This window comes from Enhydra lutris, unplaced genomic scaffold, assembly GCF_002288905.1.
Source record: "Enhydra lutris kenyoni isolate GAN:26980312 unplaced genomic scaffold, ASM228890v2 scaffoldscaffold1, whole genome shotgun sequence".
NCBI classification, from domain to species: Eukaryota; Metazoa; Chordata; class Mammalia; order Carnivora; family Mustelidae; genus Enhydra; species Enhydra lutris.
The window spans coordinates 27,082,271-27,101,643 of record NW_019154085.1 but is presented as its reverse complement, the minus strand read 5'-3'; the positions used below and the strand labels follow the sequence as shown (position 1 = coordinate 27,101,643).

Below are 19,373 nucleotides of genomic sequence, written 5' to 3'. Positions count from 1 at the left end.
CTATCCCCATCCATGGTCTCACATTGTTATCACCCTGCTATTTGAGGCTGAGACCATGCCCATTAGACAGATGAGGAAAACTGAGTCTCAGATAAGGCAAGTGATATAGCTCCTAGGGCAATAATGCAGCGTGGGACAGGATTCAAACCCAGGTGTCCTGACTCCAGCAGTTCTTCTTGCCCAGCTCTGCAGGGGAATCACCTGGGAACCTGAAAACAAACAAACGAACAAAAAAACAGAAAAACGTACCTGGGCTCCACTCCAGGCCCATCAGATCCGACTGTCCGATGGTGGGGCGCTGACAAGTATTTTAAGTGCCCCAGTCGACTCCAATGTTAGCCAAAGTTGAGAAACGCTGCCCTGTCCTGGGACAGCAGCCACCAGCTCCCGGCTACAGCTGAGAGGCATGGGGCAGGAGCACCCACACCCATGGATGAACAGAATCAGACCCCAGGGAAGGGTGGCTGTCCCACAAAGTGCAATTCCAAACCACACGCAGAGCGCCCTAGGCTCTCTCCAGGCAGCCCACCCTGCTTCCACCCAGAGAGGCCGCATAACTCAGGGCTGAGCAGCACCCACTCTGGAATTAGGGGCCCCAGCCTGGGCCATGGAGGTTGGGTGGCTCTGGGGATTTTTTTTTTCTTCATCTGTAAAAGTAGAGCTAATAGTGCCTCATTTATGGATTCATGAGGACTAATTGAATTAACTCACTTCCAGAGCAGCAGACCAAATGGCCTGCTGGCCTTGGCCTTGGCCTTGGCCTGGTACAACCTAGAGCACTCTGACTAGGGTAGGTCTGCTTTGGGGGACCTGGTTTTCTTCTAAGGGGAGAAGTTCATCCCCCACCCCACCATCACCACCCATGAGGGCCCCAAGTGTCCCTCTGCCTCTCCTGAGTTTCTAGAAGGAAGGTCAGGAGGGATATGGGTGGGACAGAACCACCTTCCTTCACTTCCCTGGAAGGAAAGGATCAGACTCCCCACACAGAAGGGGGGGCTACTGAGAGGTGGGGCTCTGTGTCCTGTGCTAGGGAGGGGAGCACTTCTTTCCCTGGGGCCCCATGCAAAGTCAGGGAGCTCCTTGCAATTTGCCAGAGGTTAGGTGCCCCCAGAACACAGGGGGTAGAGCACTCACATAGAATTTTGCTTCAGAAATAGGGTCTGCATCTGCAGTGTGTAGTCCCTGCCTCTGTTAACATTGTTATTCTAGAAGCCAGTTACTTGGGCCCCTTGGAGAGGAGCACCTGAATTCTGAGGCAACACTTTCATGAACACGCTGGAGCACACCAACCCTGCTCCCTTTCCTTAAGGAACTTGGGACTGTCTCCCCCCACCCCACCCCGGCACAGAAGGGAGCTCTCCTTATTTGAGGGGCCAGATGCCTCCACTGTCTCCCTGTTCTGTCTCCGCGATCCATCTGAACTTGGAAGAAGGAAAGGCACTCGCTCCACCTCTCCTCCCTCATTGCCCACCCAGGGGCAGCCAGGGGGCCCAAGCTTCATTCAGCTGGGAGTCCAGGGAGAGACAGCAGATTCCTGTGGTTTTAGTAGAGGATTCCACCTGGACTTGGGGCTTTTAAGTTGGCCTAGGCCAAGGCCACGTGAGGGAGGCCATTCTCCTTCCTCCTGACCCATTCTTCTCATTTCTGACCCAACCAAAGCCGTGCCTGTCCCCTTCCCAGGGGCTGTCCCCAGGAGTTGCGAACAGAGCTGGACAGATGAGACGGGCAGGCCCCGGCATCTCTCTCCCAGGGAAGCCCCAAAGATTCAGGCAAAAGACACACACTTTATTTTTCCTTCCTTTAATCTTAAGCAAAAGAAACACGGGGGTTCAAAAATAAAAATTTATTTCCCCCCCTCCCAGGCCTTTCCCCCAGCTTGGCCACTGCAATCACCCTTCCTCCCCAGCAGGGACCGGAGAAGGCGAGGGTGCAGACAACTCCTGCTGAGGAGGGGAAGGCGGGGGTGTGCCGAGCTCGGTGCTGGTCTCTTTTCAAATATAAATACACGTGTCAACACTCCTGGAAAACCCTCCCCACCTACCACGCAAGGCTCTCCTCTCTCTGGCAGTGTTTGGAGAGGGGGTGGGGGAGGGGAGTGCCCGGCACCGGCTGGCTGGGGGGTTACTGCATCCGCTGGCTATGTACCCCACGGGCCTCCTGCTGCTCATTGTAGAAGAGATGACACTCGGGGTCCCCCCGGATGGTAGGGGCTCCCTGGATCAGCTTCCCAGTGTTGGGGTTCACACACCAGCACTCCCCACGCTGCCCATTCAGAGACATCTTGCACTGCGGAGAGAGAAGAGAAGGATGTGGAGGACTGGCCCTGAAGTCCGCAGCTCTCCTTCCCTTCACGCAGCCTGAGGTCTGCTGAGCAGCTCTGCAGGCTGGTGCTTCACAACCTTGACTGTGCACCAGGGACCTCGCTAACATGCAGACTCGCCTTCAGGAGTTCTGCAGCGGGATTGAACTCCACTCCGTGCACAAGCTCCCACGTGACACCGGGACCCACCGAACATGCTCCAGTTAGCAAGGTGCTGGGGGGTGCCCCAAGCTGAAAAGACTCAGTCCCCACCCGCAAGGAGGTCCTGTCCTATGTGGGCACCAGCAGACCGGGGTTTAGTTACAGTGTGAAGTGAACAACGCGTGAAATGGTAAAAGTCAACACGAGCACAGGCCCTAGTGCGGGCCGTGCACTGTGGGAGCCATCTACACGCTGCTCATTCAGTTTCTAGTTTTTAAGTTTGTGTGTGTGTGTGTGTGTGTGTGTGTATGCGTGAGTAAGCTCTATGCCCAACGTGGAGCTCGAACTCCTGACCCTGAGAGCAAGAGTCACAGCTCGTCCCACTGAGGCAGCCGGCGCGCCCTACCATTCTTCTCTAGCATACACGTTCATTTAATCCGCAACCACCTTGTGACTCAGGGACCATTACTCCACTACTTCACAGATGACCAGAAGGAAGTTCAGATAAATTAAGTAACTTGCCCAATGTCACACAGCTAGTAAGAGGCATAGCTGAGAAGCCATTCCTGTCCCAGGGTCCCTGCTCTTACCCATAAACTAATTAATTACCATGGAAAATCCCTTTAGTTACCGGTAAGGGACAGGACACAGCCTGTTTTTCATTAGAAGAGATCACTATTTCTTTTCAGCCCCCAATGCAGTAACGGTCATACATTTAGAAGGCACGTGTACAAACAGCTTTGAACACTAGACCGATATTTCAAGGGGCAAGATGCCTGCCTGGGCTGAGGGAGGTATGGACGTGAGCCCCATCCCCCGACCCCACCGCTGTGCAGGGGGAGGGTCAGTAGAGGCAATTAGTCAATGGTGTAAATCAGTGATTCAGGAAGTGTGGTCCATGGGTCATCAGCCATTCCTGGGAGTTTGTTAGAAATGCAAACCCTTGGTTGCCACCCAGCCTTCTGGAATGGTCAGACCCAGGAATCACTGCCAGACGATTCTAAGGCTCAATAAAACGTTGAGAAGCATTAGTGGAACTCCACGTGGCTTCTCCCAGGCACGCCACCCAACCTGGACACCAAGGGCTAATGGCAGGTAGCTGGGTAAGAAGAGGCAGCCTCTGGCAAGAGCAAGGCACAGCTGGGGTTCAGGGCCAAGGACATCCCCTCTCACCTGTTTGAGGTTATACAGGCCGTGCTTGTCACAGTTGGGGATGTGTAAGGAGTAGAGGTGCTCCAGAGGGCCCCGCTCATCTGGAAGGTGCATGGTAGAGATCCGTTCCAGGACCTGGTCCAACTCCTGCTGGCAGGGGGTCTGTGGGCACAGACAGGCACAGATGGGAAAAGAGGATTCTCAGAGTGAAACTGAGCTCATGGAACAATGGCCCTCAGAACCACCTCCTGCACAGGGAAGGGATGTTCCCACGGCCACAGAGCTGGTTGGTGGAACCAGCCAGGGACTTCTGACAGCAATCTCACTAATATGTCATCGTGTCCACGCCAGCCTCTAAGAAAGTCCCATGGATGGGTGTTTTCACCTGTCTTTCACTCTGTGTCAATGGCTTTCAGGGGCCAAAATGGGATCTCCTTGGAAAAGTGAATTCAAGTGGCTTTCTCTAGAGGACCTCTGCCCCGACCCCATGGGCCAACCTCCATCACTTCCCATTAACCCAACCGGGACCAAGACCCAAGACAAGAGAGCTCAGCTGGAGAGAGGAATGGGGGCAGCCGAGTGAGGGGAACACACCCCAGCAAGCTCAAGCAAGTTCAAGTCCGTCTCTAGCATCCATTTCCTTGCCTATGCCCTGAAGCCAAAAAGAAATGTGGAGGTTTCAGAAGGAGAGGACTTCAAGAAACCATATACCCAGTCTCTTTCACAGCCGACTACTGAGGTCCCCAAAAGAGACAGTGATCGGCCGAAAGGTCCCTGAATATGCTGGAGGCAGAACCAGAAAGGAAAGTGCTTTGCCTACAGGCAAATAGGACACGGATGTTACTAGGTGCCCTCCTCCCACCCCTCCAAGCACACCCAGCCCCTCTGACCCTGGCAGGCGGCGGCCGCAGCTTCTTGGGCTCATCCAGACCAAGGTGATGCTTGCCCCCCTTGCCCATCTGCCGGTGCTGCTCGGTGACCTTCTCCCGGAACACAGCCAGCTCCTTCATGCCTGACTTGAGGGGCTTCCGACTACCACTGCCTCCACCGCCCAACAGGTTCACGGTCCCATCCACATGGTTCTCAACCAGACCTCCTTCAGAGTGCTCGTCACCGTTGTCTGCAGAGAGAGGAAGGGAAGAACTCTAGGTGCCCTTTTCAGAATGGCAGGGCCCCCAGGGCCAGTCTGAACCCCTGAAGATGGAGATGACCGATAGCCACGCGATTGTGCTAAGCAATTTACATAGACTATTGATTTCAGTTTTGCGGCAACTCTTGGGGGCGTTACCCCAACTTTGACAGACGCGCAAGTCAAGGCACACAGAGACCAAGACTGAGCCCGCGAATCTGGCCCTGGAACACAGGCCCACTGACTCCAGCAAAATGCCTGGGAGGCCTCATCGGTACTGCCTCCATCCGGAGCGTCATGGAGGAGCACGGAAGGAGGAACGTGTCTGCAAGGCTCTCACCATGGAATGGCATTAAGTCCTCCTGAAGCCATCACTCTCCCCTAGAGAGACCTCCCAGGCTCACCCACCAGAACCTCCAGGTTAAGGTCTTCATCATCTGTGGCCTAAAAGGGCACAGACTGGGTCCATTTTCAAAACTAATGCCCGAGATCCTGGGCCAGGCCAGGATGAGGTGAGGGAATGAGAAGGGGGAAGAGCCACCACCAGAGCCCGCAGCCCGCAGTGTCTGATGCCCCGCTATCACTCATCTGCCCACCTGCCCTCTTCTCATGTCCGCTAATGACTCAGGCCCACGGCCGCTCCGGCACTACCCCAAGCGGCCCTGACCCGTTCCCGTGTCTGTCCCGGCATGCCACCACCAGCCACATTCCAGAGAGCCCGGGGAGCAAGAACTGGCTCGACTCTGCACTTTCCGCTTACCGCGAAGCACGGAGCATCACCCGGATGCTTGTCCAAAGGCACCTGTTAAGTCTCTTTCCACCTTCCTCAGCCACCAACCCCTTAACTACAGGGAGAGGCTCCTGCAGGGTGCACAGCTCAGGCGGAGGGGCCCTGAGAGCAGCCCCCAGCTACCACGGGCTCACGCTGGCTCGGTCAGTCCAGCCAGGGGAGGCCCAAGGAACAGAAGGGCATGAAGAGTTGTAACCAGGGAGACAAGCCCTCTCGGGCTCTAGGAGGGCTGGGACTCAACAGCCCCCTGTGGATACAGGAGAGCCAACCAGGTCTCAGACCCTGGGGCCTAGAGCCATCCCCCAGGGGGTGCCAACAAGACCTAGATGTGCGGAGGGAGTGTTTCTAAACAAATTTTGCACGTTTTCTCTTCCCTTTTTTGTGCTTTCAAAAACTTACAGACCTGATAACATAACTGAATGGCTCTTACAATATTTCTACACAAGGGTTTCAGGGGAGGCACTTAGGACCTGGTAGTCCCCTCCGAGTTCGGGCACAGAGTGGTGGGCTCAGATGCCCACTGTCCTGGACAGAGTTCCACAGGAGAAAGAGCTGACCTGTAAAAGGGGGGCCATGATGCCCACGCTGGGTTGTTGCAAGCTGTGGCGTTCACTCACTCCCTCGATGGCTAAGGGGTGGGGACAGTCTTGTGCTTCCTGGGGAACCCACACCTGCTTTCACAGAGCAAGCTCCAGAAGACTCTGGTAGAGTCTGGCCACCTTACCCCTGAGGCCCGTCCTCACCAGCTGCGGCGGCATTCCTTTAGAAAGCCAGCACGTGACCTCCAGACTATCGAGCCCCAGCTGACAGGGCATTCTGGAATTAAATCCCAGCTCCCCGACTTTTTTTTTTTTTTTTTTAAGATTTTATTTATTTATTTAACAGAGAGGGAGAGATCACAAGTAGGCAGAGAGGCAGGCAGAGAGAGAGGGGGAAGCAGGCTTCCCGCAGAGCAGAGAGCCCAATACGGGGCTCCATCCCAGGACCATGAGATCATGACCTGAGCTGAAGGCAGAGGCTTAACCCACTGAGCCACCCAGGCACCCCCAGCTCCCCGACTTTTTACGCCAATTCTATTTGTCCCGCACATACAACCTCTCTATGCTACCATCTTGTTACCTGAACTGTTAGATCATCACAGCTCCTACTTCACACAACTGCTGAGAGTATGTTACAGGTAAAGCAGTTAAGATAAGGCCTGGAACACAGAAACTCTGTGTCCTGTTGGTGATAGTACTTTGATGATGATGAAGACAGCAACTGCCTCAGTTATCCATTATCTGCTCGCTTGGCAATGCAGAACGCAAGAACCAGGCAGGAGAGGAAGAGAACCCCTTGAACATCAAAACAGCTGTCAGTACGTCGAAGCATCGGCAAGTTCAAGTGCTTTCCTCACAGGGCGCGGGGACAGTCAGCACAGGAACACTGCTGGTTCGCAGGAGCATGGCTCCAGCGAGCCTGGTCTCTGGATGTCTGGTTTCTACGGCCACGGCAGAATAAAATCAACAAAATTAAAAGGAAAGAGAAGGAAGGCATGTGGACAGTGGCGAGAAGTATCAAATGGCAGGAAGATAAGAGGAGACTGAAAAAAACCAAACATAAGAACTTTGGGCATGTTTAGTGCATCACAAACAGCTCCACACCCATGGATGACCCCTGAGGACTTCCATACTGTGTAGTCCAAAACAAGAGTTGTGTGGGTAATAACAAGGACCGTGGGACATTCAGAAGAGAGGGCGGGGGGGTAACATGCCAAACATTCCCCATTAAAAAAAGAAAAAAAAGAGGTCTATCCAAAATTGTTAAACTTTAGAAAAATAAAAATTGAAATATTTATTTTTAATAAATTACTTTTTAAAAAGATTTCATTTATTTATTTGACAGAGAGAGTTCACAAGTAGGCAGGGAGGCAGGCAGAGAGGGGGTGGGGAAGCAGGCTCCCTGCTGAGCAGGGAGCCCGATTCGGGGCTCAATTCCAGGACCCTGAGATCATGACCTGAGCTGAAGACAGAGGTTTAACCCACTGAGCCACCCAGGAGCCCCAAAATTGAATTATTTAAATGAGTAAGCCCTCTGAAAATTCTCTCTACAATGGCTATTTCCCCAGGGGTTCTGGGTAGCCCGGGTTTTACCGTAAATAAACCGACCACAGATCGAACCCTGTTCCAGAAGCCCAAGCACCACCCGCAGGGGTAGCCTATTTGAAGCACTTGCCGCCAAGCTGGATGGGAGTTCTGTCCCCTCCGTATTCGATCAGACCCATCCACCCCCCAAACTTTCGTCACACACCCTGTCTCCCGACCCCAGCACTGTGGACACTGGGACCAGAGGATTCTTCCCGGGCGAGCTGTCCTTTGCATTGCAGGATGCCAAGCAGAATCCTGGGCCTCTACCCACCACAGGCCGGGAGCCCTCCTAAAGTTGGGACAACCAAAACTAATGGCCCCCGGGAGGTGAAAGTGCCTCCCACTGAAAACCACCCTTCAGAAGTTAGGCTTTATCCGGAGGCCTGGAAGTTCCCCAGCCCCGTGCTGAAGACCTCAGACCCCGTCTAAGGCAGATCCAAACTCTGCTATCTTCACCTCCCTCGGCTAAGACCCTCCACCACGGTTCCTCCCCCGGCACAATGCTAGAGCCCAGGAGTCCACCTTCTGGTTCCAGAGGACTCGAAGGCTCCTGTTCCCCCTTCCCTGAGCTCTCCTGGGACTCAGACCACTGACAGGAGCCAAAGCAGCATCCGCTGGCAGAGTCCCAGAGGTCAGTCCACCTCTAGCGCTCAGAACAAGGCATCTGAAAACAGGTTAGACGAATGAGATGTGCACAGGTAAAGAGGCGTCAGGCCGGCAGACTCCGGACAGGGCTGGCTTGTCATTAGGGACAGCGGGCCCAGAGCCCAAGGGCCCGGGGAATGTGGGGATCTATTTTAAAATCAAAAGGAAAAGGGCACCTGGGTGGCTCAGTGGGTTAAAGCCTCTGCCTTCGGCTCGGGTCCTGGCCCTCTGCCTACCTGTGATCTCTGTCAAATAAATAAATAAAATCTTTTAAAAATAAATAAATAAAATCAAAAGGAAAAATATGCCTTTAGGTAAATTTTCTTTTAAGTCTTAATCTATGATACCAATACATGCACAGTTCTAAGATACAGTTACCAAATATGACTTAACATCTTTTCACAAAGGAGGACCACAAATGCCCAGGCATCCGGGGCCACAGTCCAAACGCAGCCCTGCACCAGGCCCCAGAAGGCAGGGGCCTACGGGTCCGTCTGCTCCCAGGAGGACAGAGTTGGCTTCGCCCTCTCTGAAGTAAAGGTCAGTTTGTCTGCCCTCACGCAGGCCACCTGGATTCCAGGCTAGGTTTCATCCCATTCCATTATTGATCCCAACGCTGCCAACGCACATGCCATTAAGATGAAGAAATCCATGGGTCTGGTTTGCTGACGCACATTCTGACGCTCCACACCTTGAAGTCCAAGCCCGGGGAAGGGACTGAGGGCTGTCTGGGTGGAGACCAGACAAGCCTGCAGACTGAAGAAGGCTTTGGTTCCGTGACTGGTCTATTTCCAGCCGAGAGGCTCAAGAATGCAGGCTCCCAAGCCTCATCGCCCCACTGAATCCCAGGTCTCCACTTAGCTGTGCAGCCCCAGACATGTCACTTAAGCTCTCTGTTTCCACAGCTCATCTATAAATCACAGACCAACAGCACCCACTTCCAGTGGGCAGCCAGACTGCCGGCATCGCTGCCCGCAGACACAGTGCCAGGGAGCACGCAGAGCCAGCTCTCAACGGCTCCCCCCACACTCGGGCAAGTACCCACCCGGCACTCCCGGGCACAAGGGCCTTATCCCATCATTACCCAGTGCTTTCCATAAATTCTCTTCCAGGGGACAGGAGCGGTCCACAGGAAAACATTCCAAATGGAGAACTCCAATTAGAGATGGAATTTGCCCTCAGAACAAAAATACCAAGTTGCATTTTTTTTCCCTACCCAAGAGTGAGGTTCAGAATACTATCTATTACACAACCACTTATGTATGCAGCTCCGTGGGCTGCAGTGCAAAGGTCAGTCTAAGAAATGGTTCTTAGCAGTCCAAATCCCACAACTGGAGGCGGCTTCGCACTTAGGGATGACCCATAGGGGCCTCGGGGGGTCCCCAGAGATCTTCCCCTAAGGATTAACTGTTCTCTACTCCATAGCGCCCCAGGAAATGGTTCACCGCTGAAGCACGGAGTTTGCCGACTATATATGGAAGGTAAAGTTTTTCCAAAGACAAGTGGGGGAGACCACAGAGGGCCTGGAGTGTGAGAACTCCCGTCCTGCATCCTGCCACGCCTCTCAACCTCATGCACCTGGAGGTGTGCTCAGCTGAGAAAAGCAAGGACAACCAGAGGCAAGCAACAAGTTGCTGCGTTTTACGGAGAGCAAACCCGAGGCCCAGAAGGACTACCACCTGGTCTAGAGGAGCTACACACTACCGCTATACCATCAACAGAGTGCCCGGGGTCCCCGACATTGTCCTCTGGCTCTGCCTTACTAGGTGGCCCGGTCTCTCCCTCCAGGAGAAAGAGCTTTGCACCTTCATTCTGCATTCCGGACTATGCATTAATACCCTGGTTTTAAACTTTAATTTTGGCATACCCTTTTTTTCCCTGACGTGATCTTGTTGGATTGCAGCACTGATGACCTGACCCAATGCATGAAAACCCTTGTGTTTGACGATTCCTACCCTCATGAAACCACATTTTCTCATGCGATGCTCTGACCTCCATGCTCCAATTCCTATCTATAGAAAACCTTAAAGCCCTCTTAAGAAAATAGGCCCCTGAAATCCAAAAGCAACCCCGTACTCCTTCTTGCTTAGAGTGTGATTGAGGCTTTGTCCTTACACAGGCCTGGCGAGAAAAGGGAACTTTTCCCCGGAACATGCTACATCTTCCAACAAATGACCATGCCTCCCTGCTTTCTTCTTGTCTTTATTCTTAAGAAAACCTAGGCATTTCCCACCTTCTCCTTAGCCTACCTCCTCTCTGGAAATCTAAGAGCTGGGGGCCCCCCAGAGAAGATCAACTCTGACCCCAAATCTGTCCTTCCCTCCTGTGGCTTTGCCTCCTTCCCCAGGTAATGGCATTGCAGGCCCTGCGAGAATGGATTCCGAGCAATGGGCCAGGGGAAGGCTGGCCGCTTTCCCGGTTCCACTCTCGCTGGACACAGAACTCACGTGGCTTCTGCTTTGTTGGTTTCTCCCCAAATGCACTTAATCTTGACACATGTTGGGCAAAAGAATTAATACTAACTCCCATCTTCTCATTAACATCCATGGCAATGGACAATTCATTAACAAAGTCAAATGGGCAGAGAACTCCAGGAGTCAAGAGGCCTTCCTGCTTTGCCGCTTCTATTTCACCCATGACGTTGGCCAAACCCTCTAACCTTCCTGAGCTCCCCCTTCTCCAGCGTGAAAAACGTGTATAAGAATCCTACTCCAGTGAAGGTTGCAACTTATCATTACCATTTGCCCAGGGTGGGCAAAATCAAGTTCCAGAAGAAATGTGCAGACAGGTGATCTATTTCTTAAATGGGTAAATGGAAGATTCACGTACCAGACAAGGGTGGGGAAGATGCGATCTGTCAGATGGCCATGCACACTGGGGAAAAACGAGTTACCAGAAAGTTCTGCAATACTCTCTCTGCATATTCCTTCTAAAGCCTGATTTTGTTGAGCCTGTATGTCGCTCAACATCACAGTTCTCTGGCATCTGATGGAAGTCCTTGGCAAGCGTGGATTCACCTAAATTACCTTTACAGAATTTATGGGAAGGAAGGAGAGAGAGAGGGAGGGGGAGGGAGGAGGGGTGGGAGGGGGACCGGAGGGAGGGAAAGGCACTCATAATGACCACGCAGTTATAGGGGAGACAGGGCTCATCGGTAAAGTCACCAACATGCAGGGGAACCAGCTATCTTGAAGAGAATGTAAAGCCAGTGCCTTCGGATGGCTGGCTGTGGCCCCCATGTGCAGTAACACAGGCCCCCGAGGCTGGGGTGGAGAATTCAGTCCCCCCTCGGAGGCAGGCAGAAGGCAACCATGGATGGGGAAGAAAGGGGAGCTTCTTTGGTATCTTTCAGCTGAGGTCCTTGGTCTCTCTGGGTAAGTGGCCTCGTTTATGTGTCTCCCTCCCCCCTTTCTTTTAAAGGTCAGAGACAGCCAGCCACACTGGTGCTCACAGAGGAATTCTGAAGAGAGTGTATGTATATGGACATTCGTACATGGACGTCCACTGTGGTGGAGGCTGGCACCCGTGGCACATTCCAGCTTCAGGAATGACGCTCTCCCGGTCAGCCCATCTACCCCCTGCTGGCACCCAGCTTCCTTCCAAACTCCCTTCCCATTCTCTCCCAGCCTTGGAGGCCCTGCTCCCTACACCTGGCACCCCTGCGTGGTGTCAGCAAAGCAACCCTGAAGTCTCCCAGATGCCACCACACTCGGCGAGAAACCCTCCAGGCGACAGACCAGGAGCTCCTAGGCACGGCTTTGGCACAGAAGGAATTCCCTTCGGGGAGGAAATAGCTACAAGCAGCCTCTTCGGTCCTTCCTGATCCCTCGTCATCCAGGCTGTATCCCACAGGGGCAGGCACTGGTCACCTCACCAGGGGCTCATCATCCTGCCCTCGGAACTACCACAGGCTACTGGAGATGATGCACGAAAGCAGGACATCGAGCCCACTGCCGGCCAAGCCACCCTAAACTCTTTCTGGATTCTCTTTGAACGCCAGCTCTTGGGTTCAAAACTTTGGCTAACTTGCTCTAGCCAAGCAGGAAGAGAAGTGCTGTTCTAAGAGCCAGTGGGAGGTGGGGGGGGTGGCGGGGAGTGGCAGTGTGCAAGGTTCTGATCCAGATGCTAGCACCATGCCCCGGATTGTGAGTGATGCCCATCAGGGGTTTAAGATGTGTAGGCTTCAATATAGGGGGGCTCCTGGCTGGGGCAGTTGGTAAAACACATGACTCTTGATCTCCGGGGTATGATTCGAGCCCCACGTTGGAGGTAGAGATTACTTATTAAAAAAAAAAAGAGCTTACATGGTCAAGTTGTGTGGGGTTCAACCTGCTCATCCATAAATTCAGTGAGTTTGATTAGGGGAATGGCACCCTGTCTTGCCTGTTGATCAGAAATCATCCAAAGAGCTTGCTACGAATGGTCCTGGACTCCAGCCCCCTGGGGTTCACGGCAAGCCTGAGCAAAGGTTAAGGGCTCTGTATTTTTAACAACTCTCTCCAAGCTCTGGCATTTCCAAGGCCCCATTCCTCTGCGTTTCTCGCTCTCCTGCCTCACTTCGCCGAAGAACTTCTTGGTGATGGGAGAACGATGCCAGTTCTTTTCAAGAGACAGGACATCATGGGAAGACAATTTCATAAGCTCTTTCCATCCACAGGCTCGTAGGTTCATAAACAGACACGTATACATGCATGGATGCAACAGGGGCCCTTCTTGGCCAGGCATCATGGAGATTTCTAGAGCATGCCCTCACAGCGCCATCTCCTCTCGGGCTCCACCGAGTGAGCAGGAAGAGCATGGCCTCTACAGAGCTTCCCTGCCTGTGCGCTCTCTAAAGGGCTGCTTTATAAACACCAGGGTCATTCCTGGAATCACAAAGACCTGGGGAGGGTCAGCGCTGAGGCACACCGTTTGAGAAAACAAAAACAGGCTCAAATTCAGCCAAGGTCCCCTGGGACTCCGTGAGCCAGGCTGTCCTTGAAGAGCCAGAGAAATTGAAAGCAAGATGGCAAACCGCCCTATCAACTTTCACCCTTTCCACGGGTCCCAAACATGTCTCCTCTGGCTCAACTAAAGCCATCCAAGAACCTAGCAAGGTGACCCCGCCACGGAAACCCCAAGGGGGTAGAGTGTGTGCTCCGGTGCAAAGCCGGGATAGGGGATACAGGAACAAGAACGTGCCTGACCCAGCAACTCTACATCTCCCCGACGCATACACAAAAACATGCGTTACAGCATTACCTGTAGGGGCAAACACAAGCCAGCTGCCTTTAGCAGGTGAACGGAGAAGGAAATTCAGTAGGGTAAATACAATGGAGTACTACACAGCAGTTGACCAGAATCGCTCGGACCTGTGATCACTCCTGTCATCTATCCATCTAACAGACCTCTAAACCTAACACTGACAGAGAGAAAAAGTTGCAGAACGAGTCCTTTTTGCACATGTAACTTATTTTCAGAGAACTCTAGATGTTGGTCATCTATTAGCAAATCTGTTTAGCCAAGGAACAGAAACAGGAAGGAATGCACGCTGGTGGCTGCCTCTAGGGACAAGGGACAGCAACAAGAGGCTGGTGGGGAAAGCCATTGGGAAATGTTTTTTTTTAAGCAGACATGAAGCTGGGACGCTGGGGTGGCTCAGTCGGTTAAACAGACGTGAAGCCGACAGGACAAAATGTCCTCCACTCCCAGTTCTGGGTGGCACACTGGTGTTACTGCATGATTCCTATTACTTCTTCTCTGCATTTTTACCATTTTTTTAAAGATTCTATTTTTAAGCAATCCATAATCTCTATAGCCAACGTGGGGCTCGAACCCACAACCCCAAGATCAAGAGCTACACACACCACTGAGCCAGCAGGCACCCTGCAACCATTTTCTTTAACAAGTCATTTCCCTCATCACATTCATTCCTCCCTCTCCTTGCCAAGCAGGGGTATCAGTAAACTTGGGGTGCCTCTGAAAGCCCACTGGGTGCAAGAGGGCCGAACATGAGTTCGGCCAGTGACCTGGCCAACTTCACTGGCACTCGCAGGCCACCACAGTGTCACCACGGTCACCTAACTGCCAGAGACTGACCATGGGCTCCTGGCCAGGTCTCTGTGGGATGAAGAACTGGGAAATGAATCAGAGGAAAGACCCAAAGAGAATGGAAGACAGTCACAGAGTCAAGGAGAGGAGGACAAAGGAATCAAGATAGTGCAGGCCAGAGAATGGAAAGCCAAGGGGACAAGGGCATCCCGGTGGAGCCTACAGGGCACCGGGGACCCCCACAGGTGTGGCGTGGTGCAGGTGCCCATGGGCCAGTCATGCCCAGCGGAAGGGAGACGGCTGTTCCAGTTGGTTCCCTGAGGCCCAGAGAGTAAGAGCCTTGACTGAAACAGAATGATCCAGGGTAGAAGCCATTCAAGACTTTCACGGTAATTACTAAAACAGGTAGCACACACAGCAGATGGGAAAAAACTGCAGACTTGCTCTGGTAGAGTTTAGGGGGAACCTTAGTGTCTAAAGGCCAATGCACTGAGACTATGAAGGGCCATCCCTGCGCAAAGCACTCTTTTATTTGACTCAGCTTCTCTCACAGCTCCCTACCCAGAGGACACTGGCAAAAAGCCTGGGTCCCTGCTTTCCCTTCCTCCTCCAAAGGATGGAGCTTCTTGAAGATGCAAATGTGGACTTTGCGCCCATAGCGCTTTAAAGAAAGGTATGAAAAAATGAAAGAGGGCAGGAAGGACATTTGGTGTGCTCGATTTACTTTTCTGGAAGAACAAGATAGTGCCTTCTAAGTCGGAAGGAGAGACCCGTCAAACCCGATTCTCTTTCTCCTGTGACTCTACTCACCAGAAAGGGTTCTCATTATTTCACCTCGAGAACTTCCCAAAAGCCTTGGTCGAAAAGGCTAAAAGCTGCCCCTTCACTTGCATTCGATTTATAAACAGCTCTACTGACTTTTAGTTCCTTCATAGTTAATATTCAACTTTTTAAATTGCTTCTCTTGGGGCCTGCAGCTGGCTGGGTCAGTAAAACTACACGATTCTTTATCTTGGAGTCGTGAGTCTGAGCTCCACGTTGGGTCCGGAGATTACTTAAAAGAACACAATTAAATCTTAAAAAAAAAAAAATGTTTCAAATAAAATGAAATGCTTCTCTGGCTCCGCTGGTTCCGAGTAGCGTAACAAACGCATCTTTACATTCTTGCACGCGGCACACGGCATGCACTCCCTCCATGTGTAACCCTCAGGATCAGGACAGCTGGCTCCCCAGACACCATCCCACCATTCTCCAGCCTAGGGTACTGTGTTCTATTTAATTCTCACTTTTTCCAGCTTCTCCCTCACCATCCAGGACCCACAGTAGCAAGACTGGTCAGGAGTTTTGGAAAGGGGGAAAAAAAAAAAAAGCGATCAGCAAGTGAAGTAAGGAGGTGAGAGAAAAGACACTTCCCTCTCCCGGGACCCACATTCAAACAACCGTTCCCACACTCCGTTCGGAGGATATGACCCCACAGACCAGCTCCCCGAGTGATAAAGACTGGGTCCTACCCACCCGTCTCCTCCCACCCTCACCTTCCACCCGCCTCTTCTCCAGCCCTGTGAAGGCTGTTCCCAGGGACTTCGGGCCTGACAAACTGAACCCGGGGGGCGCAAACAGAAACTAAAAACCTGTGAAGATGTCCAGGATTGCCTGGCCACACTCTCAAAACCAGCACAAGAAGTGTCCTGAATATAAATAAGTGTCTTTAAATAGGTCACCATGCTTTTCTTTTTCCTCGACTAAAAGTTCACTAATTGTGTCTGATAAAATAGGGCGTCACATCTGGGGTCCTCCCTGGTTGTGCTCTCTGGGCATAGAGGCAGCAAAGGGAACCAGGGACAACCTGCGGAGCTTCGAGGGAGACTCCCCGACTGTGGGGCTTAAACGGGCCACGCTCTCACCCACTGGCAGAACCGTAATGAGTGGCCGTGGCACCAAAGGCCATGACCACCCACTGGAAAACCCTCCACCACTAACCCCATTCTGGACTTTCCAAAGCCAAGGGCAGCCATCCAGGGAAGCCACACCCCACGGAAGAAGCCATTCCTCTGAACCGGATCCCTCAGTCCCTGTTCTTAATACACTTGGCAATGAGAAAATACAGAAAAACAGTCCCTCTCCTCCTGTTGTGTGTGCTGCGATTAGACGAAGAAGGAAGGAGAACCTGTAGGACATTGATTATCGCAGTTTCTGGGCTAAATGCTTTGTGGACAGAACTGCATTTTATCTTCTGGCAATCACACGAGGTTGATAGTTTCTTATCCCCTCACCTTGACCAAAAAAAAAAAAAAAAAAAAACAAAAAACAAAGCCAGAGTGTTTGAGGCCAGCTGCCCAAAGTCACAGCGTCAAGGGCAAAGCCAACACCAAATCCAGGTTGCTCGGCTCCGGGGCTCTTCAGGAACAGGCTGGCGTCTGGTCATTGGCGTCACTGACAGCTCTTAACACCCAGGCCCTTGTATCTTCTGTTTTATCACCTTCGTCCCCTCCTCATCTAGGGACCTTGCTTGTCTTGCCTGTCCCTGGAAAGCCCTTCTGATCTCCCACACCCATCCTAGCTGGGCTCCCCTGCCTCCCGCCAGCCACACCTCCTGTCGCTGTTGCTATGGAAACGACCCAGCCTTATCAGGCGGTTGCGAGACAAGGGCCCCCGGGGGGGACTGCCATTTTCATTTTATCTTGGCCTCAGGCACTTTCTCGAAAAGCAACTGCACCATCGAGAGGCAACTTGGCACCTCCATCCAGAAGTCAAAGCGACAGACCTGAAAGAAACGTCCTGGGGAGCTGCGCAAAGGAACATTTTTGAGAAGTTATCCCTTAAGGACCACCTCCCAGGGAAAAGGAGCTTTTCCGAGCAGCGAGCAGCAATATATATGATTCGCTGCTGCTTTGCAGGCGTTGAGTCTGAGGGACTGAGGCCCTGGGAGGAGCATCTGGAGACCCGGACTCCACTCCGGTCTGCGCCTGCACTGGAACTGGAATGCAGCCTTGATTTCTTCATCTGTCAAGTGGGGAGAATCCTGAGGCTAAAACAAAAGCTGGAAAAAAAAACAAAGCCAAACCAAAAAACCCTACGGACACTTTGGTCAAAGTGGATGATGTCTGGAAGAAGCGATTTTAATTACCATTATTTTGTCCTTTACCCTTTGGGGCAGACTCTTGGCTCACTGCACCCCACAATCCAGCCCAGACCCCTCCTGCTAGAAGGCCCCACCTCCTTGAATCCTTTCAGGGGTTCAACATGCTAAGCCTCCCCCAAGTCCCACCTCCCCAACTTGCTGAGGCCTTCCTGGGTTCTGAGGCCCTCCCTCCCTGGCTTCCTGGCTTCCTGCCTCCCAGCACTCAGCTCCTTGAAGGAAACACAGGCTGTCACACCTATACCCATTCACTAATTAGGAACCCCAGGCTCTCCTCTGCTCAGGCCAACTGAAGAGGGGCCCATGGGCCAATTCTCCGGCCCCACAGCTGGAGGCCAGCCAGCCCCTGCCCCTTCTCCCCAATCTCCACTCCTGCCCTGCCTCCCAACAGCCAGGAAGAGATGTGGGGCTGGCAGCCAGAAGGGGCCCCACAGGCTGCCAAGTGCCCCCTCCCCCAACTAAAAAAAAAAGGTTGTGGGGGGAAACAATTCCTGACTACAGTCGACTCTGTATTTCTTTCCGGAGAAGCCGGCGTTCTGAGCAAGGTCTCCCTCTGCGCCCTGACTGACACCCAGGAGCTGAGCCAGAGCACATCTTCCCTGGCTATGTTAAAGGACAGGAGTGGCCCAGGAGGAAGGGCATAGGGGGATGGTCCATTTTCCAGGAGGGGAAAAAAAAAAATCCATAGCCAGTACACTCTACTCACTATGGAGGTGGGGGTGGGGGGCAGTTACCCTGGAACCTGAAAGCCAACAAGTTTCTCTGAACTGACTACCCCATCTGTAAAGTGGGCTTCTCCTCTTGGCACCTCCCTCCTCACGGTCATGAAGGCCCTCCAAGTCGAAGGAACTTTCCACCTCAGATTCCCAGTGGCAAGGGCTGTGTTTTGTCCCAACTGTCCTGGGTTTCACTACAAGCCTTGCTGACCCCTGAAGATTCAAGCAGCCCCCTTCTCTGCTTCCTGGGGCCTCCCTCCCACCAGAGGCTCCAGAGCACAGCCGCCACTATCATTATGCCCAGAAAGGCAGTCACTCAGAGGGCTTTCTGGGACCACAAATGGAATCAGACACTGGGAGGAACCTCAGAGCCCAGAAAACACTCTCCCCAACAGCCCCCGCCACCCTGCACTCCTGTGGAGAGCCCATCAAACGCCTTCAAAATGAGAGGCTGCTCCCCAACTCGGAGCGAGGTCCACTCTGCAGACGGCATAGTAAGGACACGTCACTTTTTGGATAGAATGCCCAATGTCTTTGCCAGGATCACGTTCAACTTTCTGGCACCCAAGGCTCAGGCAGGAGAGACTTGAGAGCCCATTTTCCTGGAGCAGGAACCAGGCACCCCAGGGCCTTCCCTGGCTTGGACAGCTCCCCCACCGTGCAGCCTGGCCCATGCTCTAGGTACTCAGTTTGCTAAGAATAGCTGGCTCCCACCTGACCCTATTGTTCTGAAGCTGGGTACCAGCAGGGTGCCTGTAAGGGGCTGTCCCTGGAGGAAGGAGCTTCCCACCGCTGAACAGGGGCCTCAGGGATCCTCTGGTCCTCCGAATACCTCGGACAGCTAGGTCCTCACGGTTGGCTGGCCGGGTGAAGGCAGAACCCAGCCCTGTCACCAGCTTAGAGCAGCAAGCCTGCACAAGTACCCAGGGTCCCAACCCTGGGGCCACTTCTGTCCCTGGAAGAAAGCGATTTTAATTACCATTATTTTGTCCTTTACCCTTTGGGGCAGACTCTTGGCTCACTGCACCCCACAATCCAGCCCAGACCCCTCCTGCTAGAAGGCCCCACCTCCTTGAATCCTTTCAGGGGTTCAACATGCTAAGCCTCCCCCAAGTCCCACCTCCCCAACTTGCTGAGGCCTTCCTGGGTTCTGAGGCCCTCCCTCCCTGGCTTCCTGGCTTCCTG

General features: G+C 53.0%; 1 protein-coding gene across 1 annotated transcript in view; it reads right to left on the bottom strand.

Moving 5' to 3' along the window:
• Window positions 1–1,784: 1,784 nt before the first annotated feature.
• The window catches only part of LOC111142128 (insulin like growth factor binding protein 2), a 24,656-nt gene continuing 7,067 nt past the window's right edge, over window positions 1,785–19,373 (bottom strand). Inside the window, exons 2-4 of the mRNA XM_022495111.1 lie at window positions 4,504–4,733; window positions 3,635–3,775; window positions 1,785–2,286 (exon numbers count right to left, since the gene is read on the bottom strand). Of these exons, the coding sequence (XP_022350819.1) occupies window positions 2,122–2,286; window positions 3,635–3,775; window positions 4,504–4,733 (536 nt within the window). The 3' untranslated portion in view covers window positions 1,785–2,121. The remainder of the gene's footprint in view (window positions 2,287–3,634; window positions 3,776–4,503; window positions 4,734–19,373) is intronic.